Source organism: Columba livia, chromosome 3, assembly GCF_036013475.1.
Source record: "Columba livia isolate bColLiv1 breed racing homer chromosome 3, bColLiv1.pat.W.v2, whole genome shotgun sequence".
Taxonomy (NCBI): domain Eukaryota; kingdom Metazoa; phylum Chordata; class Aves; order Columbiformes; family Columbidae; genus Columba; species Columba livia.
Window position 1 is genome coordinate 52481218 of NC_088604.1, and position 25653 is coordinate 52506870.

Consider the following 25653-nt stretch of genomic DNA (forward strand, 5'->3'; position numbering starts at 1 on the left):
CACAAAATGCTCACGTTAGAGAGAGTGAAATGGAGAGAAGAATACTATTAGCTTGTTACCTGATGGATCATGTCGCTAATAAATGTGAGGTACCTTTTTTTTTTTTTTTTTTTTTTTTTACACAGAAGATGAAAGAACTTCCCACTCCTTCCTGCACTACTTCCTTTAAAAGTCTATACTGCAGGGAGAAACTTCTTCCTTGGCCTTTTTTTTTGTCTTGAAATTGCTTAAGAAGTGGGACATGTTAAAGTGGAAGACAGAAGTCCACACAACCCCTTTCAAGTTGAAGCAATCACGGTCTTCTGAACAAACATCTGTGCCCACAGCTATTGCATCAGTGGAGACAGAGCTATGCAATACGACAAGTTCCAAAAAAAATGTGATATGCCCACCACACGTAACCAAATTGCACCTGGCAGAGGCAAAATCATCTTCTCTCAGCTCTGCCTTCCCAGTAGCACAGCTGACACTTGCACAGCCAGCCACTACAAACCAGGTACATGTTGCTACACTGCACGGCAAGGGCTGCAGCTGCCAGCCTGCTCTGCAACAGGAGTAAAGGTACTCTGTCATCTCTGGCTGAGGACACTGAAGCAGCGACAAAGTGGTGAAAGAGGTACATGACGTGATGGAGCTGGAGTCTCAAGTATGTATGTTATGAGACATTAAGTACAGCGTTAGGGTCCTGCTTTCTGGGACCATTCAGCAGAACAGCAGAGAGATACTCCTGCTCTCCTCCTACGGAGAGCAGGGAAGAAAACATAATAGAAAGAAATGCACTTCTTGTACAGGTAACTCCTTAGTCTGAGGCTGCTGCCTTTATAACACTCAAGCAAACTAACTTTTGTAATATACCTTAGCCAGAGCTGAATCTGACACTGCACAAAGTCGGTTCTGAGAACGAAGTCATCACAGGCTTTTTTATATCCAAACGAAGTATAATAAAATTCAAAAAGAACTGAATATGGGGACCCATATATTTGGCTATGCATATTTTTTACAAGTAAAAACATCACATCTGCAAGAGAAAGGTAAGAGAAGAAACCCTATCTGTATGCATATATCTGAAAAACTTAAATACAGTTCCATACCTAAAAAATAATAGTAATAATATAGCATTTTCAGTCTGAATTACTGACTTAACATCACCTACAGAGTCTTCCAACTAGAATTAAAACCTATAATTATTAGAAGTATATGATCTTCTTCAGCTGTTTTTATTAGAATATAGTTAATATATGGTAGATTTTTATTTTTGCTTGTTCTACCCTAAATTTAAGCCCTGAGTTAGAATCAAACTTCTTTTCCTCACTTCTGATTCTAAACACCTCTAAGAGATTTACATTTGCAATGCCATATACTTCCAACTACAGCTGATGGATGTCTCTGATAATTAGTTTGAAAGTGAAACACAGCAATTTTGGCTTCAACTTGTCCTAATTAGTCTTCCCATTAACGCTTACTGAAACATATGAGGAAATTCATGCCACATCTTAGAGCATATTGCTCCAGTCTGCCTTGACTGCATGCTCAGCTGGAAACAGAACCAGTCTGCGTTCTGAAACATCTCACAACACAAAAAGCATGAAATTCAGAAATTTCATTGAAAAGGAGAACCCAGAAAGTACCATGGAACTTAAAAGACATCACTATTTCTGTAGTCACAGAAATAATCTCCATCTGGACAAATCCTGCCCAGTACTATTTGATCCAAGCAGCAGATTTCTTCCCTTCCATACAGTCAGGGGTAAGCAAATGCCTAGTTTGGAACTAGAAGTGCTCTCTTCTCAGCATTACTCAGTTTTCACTTAACTGAGCTAGTATTTATTTGAAGATTGCAGGCACTCTTGCACATGGCTTGTGTGACTCCAGAGTCTTCCAATGCTTAAGACTGCTCTCATTAATGAAAATGTAAAGAGACAGGAGAAAAAAAGAAATCTAGCTGCTACTGGTTTTCCTTTGAACAGCATCAAGGTTATATGTCAAATTTTGCTCTTCAATTATCCTAATTAACTTTTTTGGGGGCGCACTACAAAGCTCTCTGGAGCACATTTCTAACAAACATGACATTTTAACACACGATCCAATACTTCCCAAATCAAATAAATAAGAGTATTGAAAAAAATGTATTTTAAAAACACACCATAAGACTTCTACCACATAACAGCAACAGATGGAATAAAAACACACACACAAAAACGAAGAGTATTTCATATGTCTTAGTATCTTGTGTCACATTTCTGAACTACTTCATTACTCCATATTTGGCACAGAAAGTAATGTAATAAAAATCAATTTTCGTCTTAATAAAAACCTAAACACAGGTAGAGAGCACAGCAGACACTCCCTTCTGAAGAAGAGGGAGAAGAAAGAAACCCTCCAATCTAAAACTAATGAACACCTCCTACTCATTGACATTTTTCCTGTGCTATGCTTTTTGAATCACTAGTGCCAACTATCACAACAAGAAAATCTCTGAAGCAATTTCTTAGGCCAGATACACAACACAATCATTCAGCTGCTTAAAATCTTTATCTGTTGCGCAGTAGTCAATCGTACCACTCAAGGGACAGAGAAGTTACAGTGAAACTGACAACATCTTTAGTTGCAAAGTGACACTAGTGCTATAAAACCCCCCCGCTACAAGATATATTTCTATATGTGAAGTTCTTCACTAGTGCCAATAAGATACTATCAAACAACCGCAATCAGCTAATACAGTCACCCAGTACTAATCAAAACCAAAATGCATATGCTGCATATGTTTATGGGATGCATGTGTGTCTAATGCCATTGAAAACAGAGAACCTTCCTTGTGTGAAGGACTTTGAAATTTGATATTCTATCCATGCTATAATTAGAAAGCCCTGACCATGGAAAAAAAACAGCAGTATTAAAAACAGCTGACCTTTTCTTCCTGCCCTGCCCGCCCACCCCCCAAAAATATTGACACGATTACCCCAATCCAGGAAAATAAAATGAATTATTCTTATTGACTGAGCAGAAGATAAATAGGGGAAGTCAAGCCTCCACTATAGAAACTGAAGGTCTTGTACCGGACTGCAGTTTAGTGTGCAAAAGTTCTTACATCCATTATAGGATGTCAGTTCTTCTGAATGCTTTTCTGAGCTGCTCTGTAACTCTTAACTGCATGGAGCCCGGCAACAAGCCACAAGCAATTACAGCGTCCAACATATGACTTACTGAAATGGCCACGAGCCTCCACTCTACCACAACAGCATGTGGCTGCCTCCCAGAAACCTTCTCCAAAATAGCTACTTTAACAATAAAAGTGTCTACCTCTCCTGGGAATTGGTCAAAAAACAAAGACCCTGGGATGATGTGCCCTGACAGCAGTATTCACACTACACGTGTGTTCCCCCCTACCTACCTGCTTACAAATTGGACTGGCCTTAGTGCAGCACAGATAAACCAATGAGCCAACTGAGACACTTCAAAACGAACAGGCAGGAGGCCAGCCCTAGCAAAAAGCCCTGCAGAGACCTACTCAACACCTCTGGAAGCAAAAGCATGCCTTTGCAGTAGCAGTCACAGGAACAGCTCGCGTTTGGTTATTTTGTTTTGGTCGGGCGGGTTTGTTTGTTTGTTTGTTGTTGTGGGATATTTGTTTGGTGGGTTTTTGGTTGCGCTTTTTTGCTGCTGTTGTTGTGGTTTTGTTTTTACTGTCAAGAATCTTCACCATTCCCTTTACAAATTATTTCAAGTTTACTATGTCAAAATACAAGAGGTGAATGAATGGAGGAAATCTCTGCAAATAAATCTCTTCCAAAGAATAAACAAACACAAGCATGCATCACAGAAATCTGTATCAGAAACAGAAGCGCTGCAAACACAGGAGAGAACTGTTCAGACATTTAACAAGTTCTGTATAAGAAAGCAGGCCAAAATTGCTCATACTATTCCTAAACATTATTTGTTTATAAAGTGCCGTGTTTGTACAGCAGGAAACCAAAACAAAAGAATAACCAACAAAAAACTTAGTAGAAGCAAAATATAATACTGAAGTAAGACAATGATAAATACTAAAATACTTAACTGCCAGTAAAGTGAGTTGCCTATGTCTCATCTACCATTACAAAGCAAAAAGTCACATGGTGTTCAAAAACAAGTTTATTCAATGTTATTCTGAAAAAAGATACAAGTTCACTGGCTTCCAGCACCACCAGTTACCACACCGGCAGTATCAATCAGGACTGTTTTACACAAGGGGATAGTAAACTCTGAGTCAGTTCTACTTTATTTCAAACTAATTCCTGTAATCTACTGTGTTTCATACCAAAAAGAATGCAAGTTGTACCTACAAACTTTTAGAAGTAGGGGTCATTTAAAGTCTACATAATTTACTAAAACCATGAACAGTCCATGGCTGAAGTTCCAGCAAATGGTAAACAGCTTCTCTGACACCCTTACAAATAAAAGGAATACTACATATGTAAGAAAGTATTTTAACAGAAGCTTGCCTAACATATCCCATCTAACTTATCATGAGCTAACCCCTTGGTATCATCTTCATTATCCTCTTCTACAGTTAATGATTTTCCTTTCCATTTGCAACATCTCACTCATTTCCACAACCCTTCCAGCAAACTCACCTTCTCCCTTGTTTGCCAGAGAGGTGATAAAGCCGCAACAATCCTACTTAATGTAAGAAGTGAGGACAACACTCCCAACTTTCAAAAAGGGGGAGTGGGAAACAACTGTGTTCTGAAGTTGGGTTAATGAAGCTTAACACAAAGTCATTGTCACTGAACAAGAAAAAAGTTGTAATTTTCTTTTGCTCAGTAACAACATATTTACTTGTAACGAAAGTTATTTACTTATATTTCCCTATTTTCATACTATTTCAGTCCTGTTTTCAGCTTACCACATTAAAAGGTTGCCCTTGTTTCACTCATTTATCTACCCCAGAATACAGTATTGACAAGGAACAAAGCCTATAAAAGTTACTAATTCAACTGTATTCAATCATAGTAGTTAGGGCACTGAAACATTGTTTCAGGAGTCTGCTCTTTGAACACCACTCATTAGAACACCACATTCTCCAGCTTGATTTATTCAAAAAGTGGTGCCCCACAGCTGAGCGGTCATCACTGTACAACTTCAGGTTTCTACCACACTGTCCAAGATGGCAGACTTGGCAAAAGCCTCATTAGAGAAGCTGTTAGATTCCAGCAACAAGAACAAGCAATTAAATGATACAGCGGACCATATGAAAGGACAGCATCTTCATATGATGTCGCCTTAGCAGTACAAATCAATCTCTGCATTCCAGTGGCCATTTCAAGAGCCAAAATTCCTAGTTTCAACAGTTAAGTTAGATGACAAGAGGCAATTTAAATATCTTCCTACAGAATTGTACATGGGTGATCAAAACTGAATCAATGGCAAAATGAAGTACACATTTGCTTTCTGAGGATCATACATTATCAGCTTAAAAACCACTACAGAGGAAAGAGACAAGCTGAGTAGCTTTATTTTTCTCATATGTTCCAACACAATAAGGTTTGAGGTTAAAGTTCCTAATATTAATTGAAGTTAAAAGACATTTGGCAGAATGACCTGTCATCCAAACCACGCTTCATTAAAAATTAATGTACTTTCCCTTGAAATGCAGAGCTGATTTTTTTTTGTTTTGGTGCAAGAAAACAGCAGGTCAAATGATCCACAAGCTGCTTAAAAAAAAGGTCCTTTAAAGTAGCTGTTTGGCAGTATCAATTATCTCACGTCTCAAATAATAAAACCTTTACAGTGTATTTCAAAAAGTAAAGCTCAACAAAAACTTCTAACAGCATTTTGTGTTTTGCAACAGTTGACTTCAGGGAGAGCGAAGCAAGCAAGTGCAACAGTTTTTGATAGGGGAAGCAAGTACCAACTCCACAAACAAACAAGAGAAAGCAAACACCTAGGAGTGGTACAGTAAAACTCCTGGGATTGACTGTAATAAAACTGAGATTTTAACAGGCACTAGGTATACGCATGCGGTCAGAAAAAAAAAATAGAGAAGAAAACCTCCAAGCCCCCAACATATCACACAGACCCCAAGCACAGCCATACTGCTTAAGGGATTTTAACATAACTGTTATTTCACCATTTAATACAAAATAGTACTGCCTACTAATATTTCTGTGCTGTGACAATTTGCCTAGAAGTATCTAGGCTAATAATACTCAGATGGGGAATCCACAACTCCAGAAGAGAAACATCTTCAAACAAATTTAATAACTTCCTACTTTTGAGCCAGATCTGGGTCAAATCAGCTCATTCACATGAAGCCCATGTTCAGAAGATGATTTAACAGGGAGCTGTAAAGAAGAGTAGCACTGTACAGAGGCGGGAGGCTGCCCCTCCAAAATCAAGTCAGGTCTCAGTGCTGTGGCAACAAGGACGGCTTCAAAGTAGCACACACAGTTCAAAAAGCAGCAACAGAGATGTTTTACAGGAAAAGATTATTCAGCAGAGAAAAATCATTACAGCGGAGTCAACTACTGCAAGATTCTATTCTGTTTTCCCTACTGTACTCAATTATTCCAGATGCCCATGTCAGAGAAATGCTTAAGTACAGATTCATTAAAAGCACACAAGGCAAATACAATACTATGGGGTATTTAACTGAAACAGAAAACATTTCACCGACTGTATCTGATCAGAGTCAAGAGTAAACAGCAGGTAAGCCCAAGAGCAATTTTTTATTCTGTGTCAGTCAACGGAAACAATTTTTTTTATAACTACTATTGGCCCAAGCTTTCAAAGTGCATCCAAAGTGAAAACTGGGTTTCTGAATCTGATTTGTCTGCTAAATTAGTCTACAAAGACAAAGGCTACCTTACATAAAATGTCCTTAGATGAGAAAACTGAGCATGTTAAGATCAAAGTATGTCCTAAAAGAATGAACTTGTTTTACCAGAATACAACCAACTTTTTGATTTATGCATTTTGCCTCTTTATCCCAAGGACATCACATACCCAGTGTCAAACATAATTGTGATTTCTAGAAACACAAAGGATGCTCTGAACCATATTTTCCAAAGTTAAACTTTCACAGTAGTAACTGCCACACACACACACAGAGATGCCACTCCCCCTCCCATCCTCAGTGCTTTCTCTTTGTGTACCCCTCTGCTTACCAGCTCTTCTGCATTGAGCTTTCATGCTATTTTAAGTGCCGCACATACACGGTGTCTGACAGAGACCTGTGCTGCACGATGTTCACATGCTGCTGTATGAGTACATGTGAGTAACACGCAACTGGCCACCACAAAATAGTAAAAATAATATTATGTATAAAATGTGGATGCTCTATATACATGAACAAAAATGAAATTTTGTACCCGATAGCATCTATGTTCCTTTTCCAGCAATCTGGAGCTATTTTAAGAAATAGTTATATAACTAAGTAGAACGATTTTTATACTAATAGGTCCTATTTCCCCTCCCCGATAAGAGGATAAAGCAATATTCTAGAACAGTAGCCATGTAATCAGGCAACTTCATTTTGTTGAAATAAAAGTATGAGTAAAAACTTATACTGCCACAGGGATTTTTTTTTTTCCTTTATGGTTGGTTGTTTCTATTCTTAAAAGTCTAGATCTTAACTTGTGTGTGCCTTTTTATGAAGGCCATCTACAGCTTCCAATTCCATTTTCCAGCAACAAGCACTTAACAGCGAAGACATGCAGAAATCAAATATCCCCCTAGGACCTTCATTAAAAGTAATGGCTAAGGAAAAAAAAAAAATAAAAACCTACAAATGTCACAATATATCTGTCCTCCTTCCTTTCAGAATCTGCAAGATACTCATGCCACAAATACCATCAACTTCAACAGCCACCAGATACTCCCTCTTGCTGGCATTACTTCTTCACCCCAGCTAGCGATGACTCCAAAAAAACTGGCTCATCAGAGCAGAAATCCACCCCTGCCCTCCAGAAGCGAAAAGTCCTGGGTATTTTTCTTCTCTGTAAGAGAACATCCAGTAGCAGAAACATACCTACCCCTCCACTTTCCTATTCCAAGACAGAAGCTGTACTTTCTCAGGCTCCCAATGAAACTCATTTGTATTATCACAATGCTCTAACTTACTTCAGATGCCATCTCCAGGAACAGCATTCCCAGATTAGCTAGGCTGATACTCTTCAGCAGAGAAACCACCTCACCCAACACATGAAGGTAAAAGGAGGTGCACACAAGGAGAGTGAAGAGGAGAGAATCCCTCTAACCCAAGGGACCAGAGCAAAACCTGAGGGTTCCTGCAGAGCACTGTCATTCCATGCAGTTAAAACTGTGTTGCTGACCAAGGTGTATATCAATACCTTACATTTTATTCATAAGTAGTCAGAAACAGAGCCTACAATTTCATGTCAAGTAACTTTAGAAGGTTAAATCCTACTTTCAGCTTCCAAGGAGACTGGAGTTTCTGGCTATGTTTTTGAGATTTTTCTCTCTGCTCTTACTAAGATGGTTTTTAGCTTAAAAATATAATATTTAGATTCATCTGGTACCCGTTCTACTAACCATTGAGCAGTGGATCTCTTATCTTGGTTCACCGTCTACCAGGAATAGTTCTTTCTAACAGGAGCAGCAGCTTTCATCTTTACACCAGTCTACATAGCATGGAAGACAGGACATACCTCAATCCTCATTTTCTCTCCCAACCTCATACTCCAACCCCATTTCCTCTCCTGATTTCCCCCAGCTGAGACTTACATGCAGCAGTCATTCTCCTAGTCTACCTCCACATTCTTTCTTTGGGAGCCTCAGCCCAAAATTATAATCATAGACAGAATACTTTAGGTTGGAAAAGACCCTTAGGTTAACAACTGGAGTTGGTGATCTTAAGACTGCCAAGTCAACCACGAAAACATATCATTAAGGGCCACGTCTGCAGGTCTTTCAAATACTTTCAGGGATGGGGACTCCACCACTTCCCTGGGCAGCCTGTTCCAATGCCTGACAATGCTTTAATGGGTGGCCCTTCCAAGTATCACACAAGCTTCTGTACAAAAGGATGGACTGTCTGTACAGCTCCTTCCACCTTCCTCCTGCTGCAGGCAAAGGTCAGGCCAGGTCGCCAACCACAGTCAGCTTGCCACAGCACTGCCACTGCTAGGTACCACTTGGAAGTGGTTAATGTACCACAAGCAATTTACTTAATGCGCTTTGGGAACGCCTGCATCAAGCACTAATCCCTTCCAAGGGCCAGAAATCTTTGCCAGGAATCCCAAAAATTCAGCTGCTGCCTCAGGAATAATTTAGCTCACTGGGGAAGCCTCTCCCCTTCGGATGCTGATCCGCTAATGGTGAAAGACTGATATCTTAACAGTAGCTTATACTCAACTGGAACAGGTCTGCTGAGGACCTAACAGTCTTGGTCTACCTAATTACTTACCAAGACATAGGTAAAACCAAGGTACTAAACCAAACTAATTAAAAAACCAAACAAACGAAAAAGCCCACCCCATAATAGAAATACACATAGGAGCAAAATATTGCTAAAGTAGATCCAGCTATCTTCTACCTTTTAAATTCTAAGTTTTGTTACTCTACCCTTCATTTACTATACAAGACACTCTACTTATATTCACATTTCTTGGACACCGTAGGTCTGAGGTAACAAATCAACAGTATACTCCCCATGTAGGTCACCATCTGGAACCCAGCTCAGGTCAGAGGATTAACCTTAGATTGGATTTAAGCATAGGTCTATATTCTACAGAAGAAGTCACATTTTATAGTCCAAAAATTAAGCATTGTTAACTTTGTTTCTCAAAACAAGAACAGGAACCAAAGTGTTACAACAAGAAGCCTGATGTCACTTAGTAAACCTCACCTGCTTCCTCCCACCTCTCCCCACTGAGCAACAGTGGCTACCCTGGTATAATGTATACAATTTAAACTTTGCAAATTCAAGCAGAACAAAAAGAAGGAATAAACTGCAGGGGAAGGTGGAAGGGGAAGACTCACCTGGAATTCTCAGCATTTTCCTATAGCAACCAAAAAATTGATACTTGCGAAAGGAACTTGACATTCCTAACAGAAACATTTCTGAAAGCAACAGCAGCAAGAAGATACAGTAAAGTTACTAAATTCCATCCTGCAAAACTGATTTCAGTATAATAAACAGATGTGGAAAAAACTCAGTTTTCCTGCGTCATCTCGCTTTTACCATTTTGACTCTAGCTTCTGATATTTTCTTTTTTCCAGACACGTCTATGAAGCTATAATATTGAGACCAACAATAACTGAATGTTGTTCCATTTCTAATATATAATTTCTCTACCGCGTAAATCAAAGGAGAGGGATTCACATTTCTGTAACACACACAAACAATCCTGCCCCTAAGACCTCCATCTTCCACACACCCACTCCGAGGAGTTAATTTTGCTTTTTTTGGAGGACAGTTGATGGTCCAAGCAAATGTTAATAAAGCACTGGCAAAATTAACAGTGTTAATTCAGAGGCTATAATTAGAAATGAATCTTACACTCTTAGGAGGATTTCTGTTCTGTAAAAAAACAAGCCTACCCTCCAGAAGGGAGTTATACTTCCTTATATATCCACCATCAAAGATAGTTTTAAAGGCTGGAAACAGGAGAGGGGAGGCAGAAAAAACAAACAAACAAAAACCACAACCCAACCAACCACTCTCACATGTTACCATCTGAATTATTGCTTACTAGCGTATCTTCACCTGATAGTAGTCTGTTTCTAAAGTAATAATAGTTATATACTATCCATCTGAAACTGTGTATTTTTTAGAAATATTCTGAAAATTGAAGGCCATTTGTGTACTTCAAAAAGGCTGGCGGAAACATCCAACCTTAACTATAACCATCTTTAAATAAACACATAACCAATTAGGAAAGAAGTGCATAATGTCTTTTATCCCAATAAAATAATTAGCTTTGCAAATAATTTCTTAAAAGACAAACAAACAAAAAAATCAACACACACACCAAAATGTTAACAGCAATTTACTGCCCCTCCATTCTTTCTCTGGCAATTCATTTCTAAAAAAGTTATAGTTTGTCCACCCATTGCCTACACCAGAGAGAAGACAGAGTTTAGTGCCCTCACATTACTGTGATTTGAAAAATTGTATGAACTAGCACTATAATTAAATGAAAGTGACAAATCCAATGAAATCAGGAGAGAAATGCAAGTCATTATTATGATAAAATGCTTTAAAAGAATGTTTCTCATCCTGAAGTTCCTTTTCCAGTTTACGTATATGACAGGCACCATTTGGTCCACCAAATCCATCCTCCCTGGTATGAAACACATCACTCGCTACAAATGATATAAGCGGCCTCAGATTAAAAGACTCAATCCACTGTAGGGAACAAAACCGTAAACGAACTCCAACTTGTGTATTTGAGATAACTTCTGTAGTCTTACAAGATAAAACATACTAAAGCATTCAAAACAAAAAGATGACACAAACACACACACGCCCCATAATTCTAAAAATCAGTTTGGCATCTGAATTCCCAGCAGCGTGGTTTACCTACAACCTGAATGGGATGCTGATTCAATGCCCACACGCCTCCCTGAACACTGACTGAATCCCCAGCATTACTGAGCACAGCCTCCACAGTTAAATAAAGTATATCATATGATGTAAGAAACGCAGTTATTTTAAGTGCTGCTACCTGGAATGCTACCCAGTCTTCTCAGCACTAACTCCTAGACAGTATTAAAAAAGAGGGGTTCACTGTTTACAAACAACTAACTAGCCTGAACACAATTACTTCCCCCCCTCCCCCCAAGAGTCTGGTGATCAGTTGTCTCTGCACTCCATGAAAATGGGAAGACAGAGACTTCGTATGTCCGTCTCGTTTTCTGATGTGCAATTATGAGCACAGAACCAGAGGTGGGAGAGCAGAGAATGTTTCAATTGCTGCCTTTGATAATGGAAAGAATTTAGTGTTTACGAATTTATTTCCAGTTGTTGGCTCATATATTTGGATATTTATAGTACTTATCACTATGGCAGCCAAGCACATTAGCAGCACTCCAACCCACGCAAAACAATACAAAACTATTTCTTCTCCACTCTCCAACCTATTAAGCAACCCCTCAGTTAAGGTATTACAAGCACAGCATGTTCCAGGAATTAAAAACAGAACTCTTAAAAAGCTAGACTCAATTTCAGATGTTAACTTTTTGATCAAACCAAGCAGAGAACAAAGTATATCATAAAAGCTGGTGTAAGAGCCAACAGCTTAGCAGGACCTGCTCCCTGGCTCTGAAGTCAAGTCAGCTCCATAACCACTAGCTCACAGAGTCTGAATCATCCACTTAGAAGTATTTTAATTTAAAAAAAAAAAAAATAAATTTGTCTAATGATGTTAATAATTGAAGTCATCTTTCACCCCAGAGAAACACAAGAGCACCTTTTTGCGCAATGCAGTATCTAATGTGTTCTCCAGTGTTACCTAATAGTACCAGTAAAGCCCTAACGTAGCAAACCCTAATGGCATCAAGCCCACAGCCAACTACCAGGATGAAACCTGAAACTCTGCAAGGGTTGCAATTTTAGAAGCTACACACATCTTCACCACTCAAGTGGTAGAAGGCTACTAATGCACTTCAGCCTTAGAAGAGAGATTGACACAAATTATTTTTGATTTATCAAAGCTAACATGCTTCACATTCTCCATAAAATACTTTTTATAATATAGCACTGGTCAACTCCCTTGTACATCCTGGACTAGCATTTGTAGGCAGATTAGGCACAATTACAATATTGAAATGATGGAGCAGTAGAAATAGAACTGTCTTAATAATATCATTATAAATACTGAATGCAAGAACAGCTCCTTAACAGAAAGCCCAAATATTTATCCTTTCTGTACTACACTTTATTTTTAGATTTTTATTTATATTCTCACTTATTATGGGCCAAAAAGATCAGCAAGGTTAGAGAAACAAGCATGTTAACTGTGTTGTACATATATGCACACATAAAAGCTCCCATATAATTTCATTAATATGCATTATCTATATAAGCACATATAAAAGAAATTTATTTAACCAGCCTCACAAATCAGTACGTTTTGGAGGAAAAAAAAATATATATATAAATCCATGTTTCTCTGATAAACATCTTCTGAAACACGGAACTCCACCACACGTCTCGCAGGCTTCATCAAGTCCCACACCTGCCTCCCAATAGCTGGAATAATACCCACTCGTGTAAGCAACAGTCTACTTAATGTTCTTCAACTATTACAGTAAATTAAGGGTATACTACTCCCATGGGAGTATAGTACTTCCAAAGTCATATAAACAAGAACTGTTGGCAGCAAGTAACATGGTTTATTAATTCTACCAGGCTATGCTACCTGCCAGAACTAACAAAGTACACATTCATATATATTCATAATATTCCTACCTACTCTCAAATTCCCATTCCGTTCCAAAAGTTCAGAAGCACTTCTTAAAGAACTTCTGAATTCTTCACTTTTATCATCTCCTCTGAAAATATTCCATCCCCATTTCCATTGAGAATTAAATAAATTTTCATCTCTGTTAAAAATTAAGCTCACGGGCAAACCCAAAACCTGCCATTTTTGCTATGCACTCATTGTGAATATATACCCTATATACCACATCTTTGTTTCCTGCAAGGGTTTGATTATATCTTTTACTGATATTAGACTTAACGTGTAGAAAAACAATGCAACTCTCCCAGACGACCTCATTTTACAATGGGGGGGGGAAGGGCAGCAAGGAAAGAAGGACAAAAGTATTACCACACCATCTCAAAGGTTTTCTAAAAGCAGAAATCCCACCAGGATAAATCCAGGTCTATTTCTTCTCATATTTATATCACATATTATTCTTTTTAAGCCAAAAAAAAATATCCTCACTAACCAAGCTTTACACGAATTGAGCCATTAGTAACATCAGAAGTTATGACAAAGACCTTTCACCACTTTCCTTTTTTTAAGGGACCGACATTGGAAGAATAGAAGAGTAACAAACATGATCAGCTGTGTAGGTCCAGCTAATCCAGCTGAGCATCCTGGACTGAAATCCTCTGCAACAGTCCCTGCAGCACCAAGGAGTAAGTTCATTTGAATACCTGGCAGAGGTAACAGAGGTTTGTTTCAAGGCAAGGTCTGAATGTGGAAAGCACACCTATCCTGTGGACTGCTCCAAGTCATATTTGTTTTCCCCCTCTTCTCCCTCAGTCCCATCAGGAGAGAAAAGATGTGGCAGTAATGAGAGCTGACCAGGAATAAATACTGAAGCTGGTGACACTGATGGGATTTGAAAGTAAAGAGAAAGTAAAATAAGGTCAAGTTCACACCACGTGTCACAGGGACAGCCTGTTTCCAGTTCTACAGAAGCCACGAATTGCTTCACTCCAGATTTTTTGGAAGCCGTATTAGATAACATACCCAAGCAACCACCACAGAAAGTGCGACTGTTTTCTTCACCGTGGATTTTTTCATCATGAGTATTTTTTACCCTGGTCTAGATCGGGCAAGAGAGTTGTTCTTCCACAACCAGTATCACCCAACAGAATCAACTTTCCCAGTGCAACTTACAAACTCACAGAAAAGCCATGATTTCCGAGACCTGCAAACAGACTGGCCTTCCACTCAGTTCCAAGTCAGAATGATCCTTTGTAGATCTACAACATCAGATTTGCATCAGCATGAAAATAACGATGTTTTGGGGGTGGATCTTTATACCCTGAATAGCTTATTTGTTTTAGTTCTTCTCCCAGGTAGAGAATAGCAACACTCTATCGCAATAAGACTTGCGTATGCATAAAAGTAGAAAGTCAGAGAGCTTAAACATCCTAATTCACAGCTTAGAACCTATTCAAGTTAATTTTAGATCAGGAAACTTAGATAACCTAGAGAAACCACTAGTGTGCATTACATCCACATTTGGCACAGTAATAAAGACAGTCTGATTTAAAAATCGTTGCTTTTATGAATTCCATTAAAACACAAACTCAAATAAAAAGATCGTTTTATTATACTAGACAACCTTTTCTCTATTTACCAAACCACGTACTAAAATACCATCTCTATGAAGAATATAATTCTGATTTTCATTGTTATTAGAAGAAACTTTGAAAAAGTTGTACAGACGACTGCTAAAAGTTTTTCCTTTAGAGGGAATAAAACATTGCATTTTTTTCTTGCCAATCATCTTTCTCCCTCTAAGAACACACATCATCTTATTCTTACATATACAGCTAAATTGCCTGTTTTGATTTATTTTCCCTCATCTTCCTACTTAATAGACATCTTAAAACACAATACACACACAGAAGATACTCTTTAGATCTATGCAACTAGCACTTCTGACTAGGGCTGCCTCAGAGCACTCCTCTGCAGAAAAAGCTTGAATATTCACTAAAAAGCTACTTATTGAATAAGTTTTATTTGTTTTCATAAGCAGAATGAGGAATAAACTTCTCAACCAATTACACAGGGTAACTACAATACAGGAATATAAAATTGCAGCAGAAAAAATGCCATTAATGGAAGCTTTTTCCCTCCAACAATTTCATAGTAGTTAAGAGGGCAGGAACATACTTTAAGAGGATTATCAACAATAGAGGGTACTAAAATAAACCAGCAAATCTTTACAAAGTCCCCATGAGGTCACTTCATGAGAGGATTTGCTATCACTGTGTGGCTGGGGAACTTTGGAGGATTTCACACTGTAGCAAATCCTTGGGGGTTGTATTAAAAATTGAGAAAAAACACCCCCAAAACCAAAAAACAAACACTAACACCATATGGGGAGGGGAGGGGGGAAACGACAAACACAAACAAACAAAACCGACCAAAAAAACCCAAAACAACAAAACAGGCAAACAAAAACAACTAACGCTAAGCCAAATCAAGACACAAGTTTCCTCTCACTGAGGCCAATATTCTGCCATCCACAGGATGAGGCTCAGCTTCTGCCTTGTAAATAAATATCATTTTGAACAAAAAGAAGTCCAGGATTTATATCCAGATCTGACTGACCTAACTTTAAGCCAAATTTTAAGGGAAATAAAAAGTACATCACAGGCAGAAAACTGGGGAGTTCAAAGAGCAGCACGCAAGACTTATTACACAAAAAAACCCCACATTTTAAAACCCACTCTTGCAAATTTAAGCATTTTTCAGTATCACTGTCAAGTCACCATGACACAAAGCAAAGAAAGGTACTCTTAAAAGTGAGATACAGCCTAAGGTTTTCTTAGCAACTGGCTTAAAACTGCAGCACATTCAGATGTCTCATCCATAGCATGATGTTTTTACTGTTGAACTGTTACGTTACAGAGGCAAAAAGAGTTTATCTCCAATGAAACAGGGCAGAGTAGACAAGGGCCCCAGCACTCAGCCTGCAATCAAAAGGCTATTTACTACTACATTTCAATGACCACCCCGCAGCAAGAACACAGGGCCTCCAGTTTTTTGGCACTTTTTTTGCCTCCTGGCAGTAGCAACACTATTGAAATTGTCCTAGATCTTAACAGAGCCACAAGAAAAATCTTTTTGAACAAGTTCATTTTAGCCCAGTTCTGAATTCAGTGCAGCTCTCAACCCAAGTAACAACTGCTGATTCTCACAACAGATCACCTGGTGCCACCTGGCACACCCTAATGAATACAGTAAGTAGTTCATATCATGTTGGCAAAACCTGGACGAAAGACTTGTCTCTGTGTTTTGTATAACCAAGACTATTCTACAGACTGCATACAGACTTCTTCCAGGTTACTTTAAAATGGCAGCTACAGTACATTACCTTTTGTACACAGTTATAAAGCTAAATTTCAAATGGAGCAACATCGACCCAGGAGATGTTCTCACTTCCACTCTCCTGATACATTTAATACCAATTCTTCTTGAACACAAGTAGATTTTGAATGAAGGATCTTCTTTCACCACATCCCTAAAACCTCAGTACTGGTAAAAAGAAAGAACAGTAAAATTATGAGCTATTCAAGAAATCAAATTCCTGTATACACCTCTGTATCGGTAAGTCATCTTCTTTCCATTAAGACCAAATGTTAATGATACTGATCAGTGCTCATTTTTCTTCCATTTCAAATACTTGTATTTACAACGGATTAATGACATACTACTTTCACATCTGTATTTTTAGCTGAAAATAAACATCTGCTCAGGTTTCCAGTTCTTTTGTATTACAAGTACTTAAGTCTACCTAAAGAAAGACACAAATCCCCAAGTCTCCAAAACCTCAGGAAAACCATATTGAAGCGTTCGGTACAAAGGGCCATAGATTGTAGGTACTGTGGAGATAAAAGAAGAGTGAACTTCAAAAGCAACATAAGAATGTAATATGATGGAGTTAAAATATGACCATCAACTCCAGGAGCTTTAAAAATGTCTAAGAACAACAAAAACAGAGCAGAGAATATTTAATAACACAGCACACAGGTGACTGGGGTTTCATCTAATCCAACCCCCCTGCCATGAGCAGGGACATCTTCAACTAGATCAGCTTGTTCATCAACTTTTAAAGAAAAGAAGATAACTTCTAATTACTGTAATATTACCTAAAACTAGAATAACTTACAACGAAGAATAAACAAAGATTATTCTTATAGATCAACAAATCCTTTTAGGCTAGACAGTCCTTGTTTTTCTAGGTCTATTCTAACCTCTTCTCATCTCAAATTACATGTCCTAGTTACCTCTTCAACCTAAATGAAAAATACACATGTATAACTTTCTAATTCAACTCTTAAAAAATATATTAAAGGACAAGTAAGGAAGAAAAAAAAAACCCACCACCCTCTGTAATCAACTGAAAGACTGCTGTTAGCTCAATATAACATAAAAACACAAATTAAATCCAGCATCATCTCAATTCGTAGTTTTCATACATTCAAATTTGGCAAGTGCACATCTAAAGGACACTTTCTAGCATGAAGCTGTGCCCTTTCAGTGGCCAAGAGACCTCTGTGGCTGACTATACTTCTACAACACAGACTTCCATGACTGCAGCTGACACCATCATTGTCATGGCAAAATCTTATCTGACAGCCCTTTAAAAGGAAGAAAATAAAACAAGTCTTCTTTTGTTATGTTTGCCCTGGGAAAAACATCAACCTTCGTTCTAAATTTGACTGGGCCAAAAACATTTAAGATGGTGAAAAGAAAAAAGCATAGTGACAATAATTACTGCTGTAAAAACAAACCAATCAGGGTTCCCCAAGGAATTTAATTTATCATGAGCAAACCTGCACTTAGTTTGCCTGAAAATTAGCAGGCCAGCTGTTACAAATCATCACTCAGGTGAGGTTACTGCAAAACAAACCCCCATGAGCAGCCAGGCAAACACTCTTGCAGGCTTTTTTTCCCTCAGCAGTCTCCACAGTTCCAATTGTTTCATTCCACCCAAGACCTGGGCTAGCTAGTCAGACTCCTTTGCTGCATATTTCCTCTCTTTCTCATACAGACACTGAATTCCCCTAACCTGAAAAAAGTCAGTGACGAAGGAAGCGAGATGGAGTAACTATGCTTCATGTAAGAGTGGGCTCTGCACATTGCTCTTTATCACTTTTGCCTTTATGCTGCTAAAACTGATGTTAAAAAGTCCATCTGACTTACCACAGAAGCTCACAAAACCACAAATAAGGACCTGAAAAAGATTCTCTTTGACAGGGAGCTTTTTACAAAAAAGTCCATATCATCAGTACACTGAAATCACAGCTAAAATAAAAGGTGACATTAAACACACCAACTGTACTTACACTAAAGAAAAAAGGGGGGGGGGGTTTATTTGTGCATACATTAAGATAGAAACAGGTAGAAGCCCTCAAGAAATAGGTAGTGCTGCAAAATAATTAGACACCGGGATTTACAACCCTTTCTATGGGGCATAACACCAGTCTTCTCTATCAAATCCCAAGCTAGAACTCCAAGCAGCAGCAAACGGTCTTTTCTTGCTCAGCAGCAGGCTATAGGCAACTCACCACCTACATCCCAAATCTATGGTCTATCATTACATGCGCTACTGTGTCTATAGCGGAAAGGAATAAAACAAGTCCTATGTTTTTGTTTGTTTTTTTTTTTCCCCAGATAAGGCTACAAATGCTACTTGAATACAAGCATTAAATACTGAGTAGCTAGAGAAAGTTTCCAGTGTTCATAAGCTAGATTAAGGCTCAAAACGTTCTCTCTGCTGCTGCTCTGAAACTGATCTCACTCCTGTTTGCTTCACGAGATCCCAATTTACAGAGCTGATGAATGGAGGACAAAGAGGTTTCTCTGACACAACAGTGGCGAGGAAACATGCAAAGTCCTCCATGAAGTCTCTCAGCAAAAATGTATAATGCTTGGCATGCACAGATCTCATGCTACTAACCTAAATATAGATGAGATAATTGTATGATGCTCCTTGTTTTTCCATCAGAATGCCAGATATCCATCACACTCCAAAAATCAGGTTACAGGACATATTAAAAACAACTCCAAGATATCACCTGAGCACAATGCAAATGATATGGATGAAAGGGGCAGAGATTGCACCGAGTTTGGCTGGGACAGAGTTATTTTTCTTCACAGCAGCTCCTATGGTGCTGTGTTTTACACCAGTGACCAAAACAGTGTTGGTGACATACCAGTGCCTTAGCTATTGCTGCAGAGCACTTACACAGCATCAAAGCCTCTGCCACCCCTGCGAGGGGACGCGCAAGAGGTTGGGAGAGGACACAGCTGGGACAGCTGACCTGAAATACCAGAGACATTCCATACTATACAATGTCATGCTCAGCAATAAAACTAGGGGGACAGGTTTTTTCCAAAGTATTTGTTGCTCAGAGACTCACTGGTCATCAGTCTGCTGGTAGTGTTTTTGCATCACTTGATTTTTGTTTGTTTTTTTCCTTTCACTTATTAAACTGTCTTCATCTCAATCCACAAGTTTGGGGTGGGTTTTTTTCCTTGCTTTTGCTTTTCTGATCTTCTCCCCCATCCCATCTGGGAAGAGCAAGTGAGAGACTACGTGGAGGAAACCAACCACACCATCTCAAACACATTAATTCTGCTATAACTCTAACAGTGACCTAGCTTCCAAAACATATATAATCAGGCAGAACACTCCCATTAGCTGGAGAAAAATCCTGCTAGTATTTATGTGAAGCAAACTGAGCACGTGCATACTGTGAACTTGTTTCTGTAGAGAAACTATCACTAAAGGCAGCAAAGTGTGAAGTTAAAGCAGCATCTATTTCCCTCTGAAGGACATTCACACATAGAACTAGTGAATGCCTTCAGCGTAGTTCTAGCCAATTTCAAAGTCTGAGTATGCAGGTTCACACAGGGAGTATTCTGTCACATGAGGCAACTTATTTTAGTGCAGACTTATTAGCATCATTTTTTCCTATCCATTAAATCCTGGAAACAGATTACCAAAATTCTAAAATAACCCATGTTTAAATTTTGTTCAAATCCTACCAAAAAAGCTCAGAAAATGAAGAGCCAAGCTCTGAGCACTAATATTTATATTCTCCTCAAAAATACAGACTCTTTATTCTAACAAGGAATGACAGTACCTCTTTTACAAGGAACACAATCTAGTACAGGCTTAAGTGAAGTGCACCTTTCTGATTGTCACAATAAGTAATATCCAAGTAACATAGTAAAGCTGCCTCATAAAGAGAGAGACTTGGAAAGCAGGGAGGAAGGAAAACAAGGAGAAATGCCTCTAACATTACTATTTTCTACCCTACAAATAATCAAGCTACTTTACAAAACTTGTACTACCACTTGCCAGGATCCAAAGGCATGAAGATTAACCACATCTCCAATAAGCTCAGGCACTTCTCTGAAAATCCATCATCTTCCAAAATTACTGAGCACAGCAGACAATGAGCACAAAGTACATTGGCAGCTCTCAAAATCTAGGATCCTTATGCTATTGCACCTTTCCGACATTAAAACTGATAACACAAGCTAGTATTTAACCGGTACATATTCTCAATCTTATTATCTTTAGCAGCGTGCTAAACTAAAATAACCTCCTCCAAGATACTCTTAACTAGATTTGTCTGCTGAAATCCAATTCTGACTTTCACTACGTTCAATAACTCTATTTATTACATTTTCATTTTTCCTTCAGTGAAAAGGAATTAAAGAAAAAAAAGTGTTAGAATACCATGCTGGGGAACTGCTGGAAGAAGAATGCTTGAAATAGCAAAATCAAATAACTTTGGAGCTAGCTGTACCATGTTCCCTGGTGTACCAAGAAACGCTACAGTTAAATTGAACTAGTTAATTCTTTTTAATGAGTTAGAAAGGCAACATATTCCATTCAAAATGAGAGACAAGAGATGCCCCTGGACCTCGTAACATTAAGAAAAGTTCCTATTCTATCAGTTAAGCATTCAAAATAAGTCATATCTATACAAAATGCATTGACAAAAGATCAAGCATGCTCCATCTAGTCCACAATACTCCCTGAACTACCACTCGGGAAACTCCTCACCCAAAGGGAACTTCTGTATATAGCTATGCAACAGCATCTTAAAATGTGACCAGATCACACCTATTCAGATCTCTATATGAAAAAAGAAACCATTACCCATCCATCTGAAATCAACATCTCTACCGCGGAGGAAAAAAAATTAAAAAATAAAAAAAAATAAATAAAATGGGTTTTTATAAAACCTAAAGTAGCAGAACATCACCTCTTATCTCTTTCTTCAATATACTTCCATTTGAAAGACTTCAGAGTGGCATAAAGATAAGACAAAAGATCCTCTAACTGAAAGTCTTCAGAGCTTTACACCTGCACTTGTTCATTACAAAAGAGGCTTTTATCGGCCACCCACCACCTCTTAACCAGTTCTGCAATAGTATTGACAATCATTTGGTCAAAGTCTGAATTTTAAGAGGCAACCTATGTGAAAAGACCTACACATAGCACAGCTGTCAGCTGTTTGGTGCTGGGAACCATCTTTTGTCCCTATAAGCACAAGCCACAAATATCATGTCTGCCAATTTCAGAGTCGCCAGTGAGAAGGCACTCAAGAACAAGAAAGTTCAAATAGCCTTCACTGATAGCTGACCATTTGTTGGCCACCAGCTAAAATCTTTTCTTCCACAATTCACCCTGAACACATCTTCTACTCTGTCAGAAATGTAGGAACTTTTCAACAGTTTCATAAGGCTCTACATTTCACTTCCACCATATTTCTTAAGAGAGAATATGACATTTTTCTGAAGACTAGCTGCAATCAATGCCCAAGAGTGAACTATTCCGTTAGACTTGTACAGTAATAACAGAGGTGACCAGCAAGCAGAGGTAAGTCCAAAAAGAATAGAAGCTAGAAAAGACCATATCAAAATATTTTCCTCCTGATCCATATGGAACACAGTATTTTAATCTCGCTCAAAAGCTGATCTGAACCCAGAACCACCTACTGACAGGAAAAAAAACAACCAACACAACCACATTAACTGTAGTTTACAGAGAGATAAAAATGCTTTTTTACATGACTCCTTAAATTAAGAGCACTCTGAATTAGAAATTTAAGATCTATTCCACCCAAACTAACAACCCACATCTACAATTTCTAAATTCCTCTCCTCAGCTTCCCCCAGTGCACATCAACATTGCTCAACTTCAATAATGAAACTCAACTAGCCATTCCATTTCCTCATTTTCCTACCTTTGCACAACATAATATAGAGACAACCAACTGAACACATTTTAATGTAAGATTTCTCTTCCTCTTGTCTTTGTCAAAACCCATCTCCCCTCTAAACCACATAGGTTTGAGCCATTTGGCATTATTCTTTAAACCCTCCACTTTCAAAGAGAATGAATGTTCCTGAAATGAAGTATCAGTAAGAAGATGAATTTGAAGGAACACTTGAGACACAAAGAAAAAAGTAAAAAGTAAAACCAGATTTTAAATACATTTGAGCTCTACTCCCTGTCCCTGCACCACTGTATTTACTAGTAACTACACATCTGCACAAATGAATTCACCTTCAACTTCCAGAATTAAAGTAAATATTAATTCTGAAACAAGTTTTTGATTTTTAGTAGGCATAATAGAAAGGAAATAGCAAGGCCACATTTCATTCTCTGAGCACTGTTAAAAATTGTGATGATCTGATGACTTGTGAAAAAAATTCCCCTCTGAAAAATCCCCAAGGGCTTCTTCCCGAGCACCACATTGAGAGCAGATGGCCAGCATCAAGTCTGCAATTACTAGTCTGGCCTGGCAGTCCCACAGAGCACAATGATGTTCTTTTATTTTTCTGGACATGGGGAGGGGGCATCTCAAGAGATGCAGGCAACTAGGTATGGTAGGCAACAGCACTTTCCACTAAAAACATATACATCCATTTGATTTCCAAAACTGTCATATGCTCCTTCTATTAACTTTCATTTTACAGCTATGTTTCCCCCCTTTTTTCTTTAACATTTTCTTTTCTGCTACTGAAAAATTTCTCATACAACGTGGCAGGAAATATATAACATTAAGGTTATAGTACAAGTGACCATTGTCAAGCATTGCCAGAGGCACAAACATCATGAACTATCTGCTGTTGCAATTTTTTCCTCTTTATTTTACTTTCAGAATCCCCAAAAGCAGCTTGTAACAATGCTCTATTAAAAGTACGCAAATGGACAAAGTTATTAGTTAACTGGTAACAAATGCCTATCAAACTTGTGATTGTACCAGTGTGCCGCCCCTCCCGTCCCAGCCCCAGCCCCAGTTGTTCTGTTCTCCTCTTTAGCCAGGGGACATCTGATGAGATGGTGGTGTTTCATTTCCCCTCCTTCCTCCCACCCCTCAAATGGGGAAGCCCTGAAAGGGGGAGGGGAGGAGAGAACATGTTTTCAATTCAAATGCTGCATCTTAAAATACTGTTGTGCAACACTTCGGTGAGTCTGATTGTACCTCTCTCTCTCTGTTTATATATATATATATATATATATATACACACACACACACACATATACACATACACCACAAGAGAGCTTTACTCCTCCTGTATCTCTTAAAAAATACAAAAAAAAAAAGCAGTAAGTCTTCCCCATTAATAACTATACACTATTTCAGTTTTACGCACAAGAATTTGAGTATTTGACTAAAACCTTTTTTTTTTTTTTTTTTTTTGCTGAAGCCAATAAAGGTTTAGAAATGAAAGTGAGGAGAAAGCAAGCTGTGACAACTGTCCTACGGAGTTCCTTTCCAACTGACAGCTTCAACAGGAAGAGTATGGAAAGGATTTCCTCATGTGCAAAGGGGCCTGACAGACTGAACTGAGGCATTCCAAGCTCTCCTCAAGAATGCTCAGCACCCCTGTAGAGACTTTTGTCTCCTACATGGATTCAGCACTGCATACTTCATTTCTACTAATTCTTCCTGTTCTTCCTCATTTCAGCTACCCCTTTTGAAAAATTTATGAGGCACAGAAATTTGCTGGAGAAAAGTGTATCACAGTTCTGCTGTCACTACTTTAGTCTTGAAAATCTTACTGGGAAATAAGGCTGTGCAAAAAAAAAAAAAAACAAACCTTAAGCCTTATTACTGCCTAGTCTTCCTCTCATTCAGAGTTAATTCCAGTGACAGATTCCATAGGGAGGATGCCAGTGTTATGGAGATGCTGCTATCTTAGAGGCTGAACCCCACCCTCAGAAGATCAACTTTGTGTAATAATGATTTAGTCCACACTAAGTTTAACAGCCTTTAGATACCATTGGTTTTCCTCCCAGGTCTTTGATTACATCTCAAATGCCTTGCAATAAAATGTAAACATTCTTCCCACTAGTAGAAAGAAATGAGAACACGCCCCATTTTCCTCCCAGCCACAATGAGCAAGCTGTCTTTGCTGACACACACAATAAATACCAGAAAGCATTGTCCTTTCATCAACTCCCTCAAAAGTTTCTGTGCTTTTACTACTTGTTTATCAAGCACTGTAGTACAGGATACTACTTCTCTGTGTAAGTCTGGCACATCTTGTAATTGCAATTATCAATAGATCTAACACAAGCACTGGCTTCGTGGCAGAGATGCAAGCTAATGCACACAACTCATGCAGAAGTAAATTGATTAAACCTCATCAAAACAATTACTTGGCCCAGCCAGGAAAACAAAGAACTTCACATGCTCAACAGCTTTGAAAAAGTACTGTTAACTCTGGGAAACATACCTTTAAAACATTTTGGATCGTTTCTCTCTCAGAAACATCCAAAACTTAAATGTCAACTTACCTTCCACACTATCAGAACAGGAGGTACCAATCCCAGTGTCCCCGCTGTCGGAAGCTATACTGTGTCTTCTGACGGGATTGCTCTGACTGCTCGATGAAATGGTTGTGGACTGCCACAGGGATTCAGTACCAGATAACCATCCCACTGAGGAATAATCTGGGCCTATAAAGAAGGAAGGCAGAAGTCTGTCATTACAGATACAGTACAGAAGTCAACAACAAAAGACGAAAACTGAATCCCACGTTTCATAATTCAGGTTAGAGCCAGACTCCATGCCACTGTTTAGGGGCATTTTTTTTTAATTAAAATCTTTTTGCTAGGTGGAAACATCCCCCAAAAACACAGTAAATACATTTTTACTACTTAAAAACATAACCCTCAAACTGCTCTTGTACTAACTTTAAC

General features: G+C 38.5%; 1 protein-coding gene across 5 annotated transcripts in view; it reads right to left on the reverse strand.

Annotated features, from left to right (window-relative positions):
- CEP85L (centrosomal protein 85 like) overlaps positions 1-25653 on the reverse strand; it is a 150379-nt gene that overhangs the window by 74971 nt on the left and 49755 nt on the right. For all 5 annotated transcript variants that reach the window (XM_021294443.2, XM_065056745.1, XM_065056744.1 and 2 more), the window contains one exon: positions 25249-25410. In XM_021294443.2, the coding sequence (XP_021150118.2) occupies positions 25249-25410 (162 nt within the window). The remainder of the gene's footprint in view (positions 1-25248; positions 25411-25653) is intronic.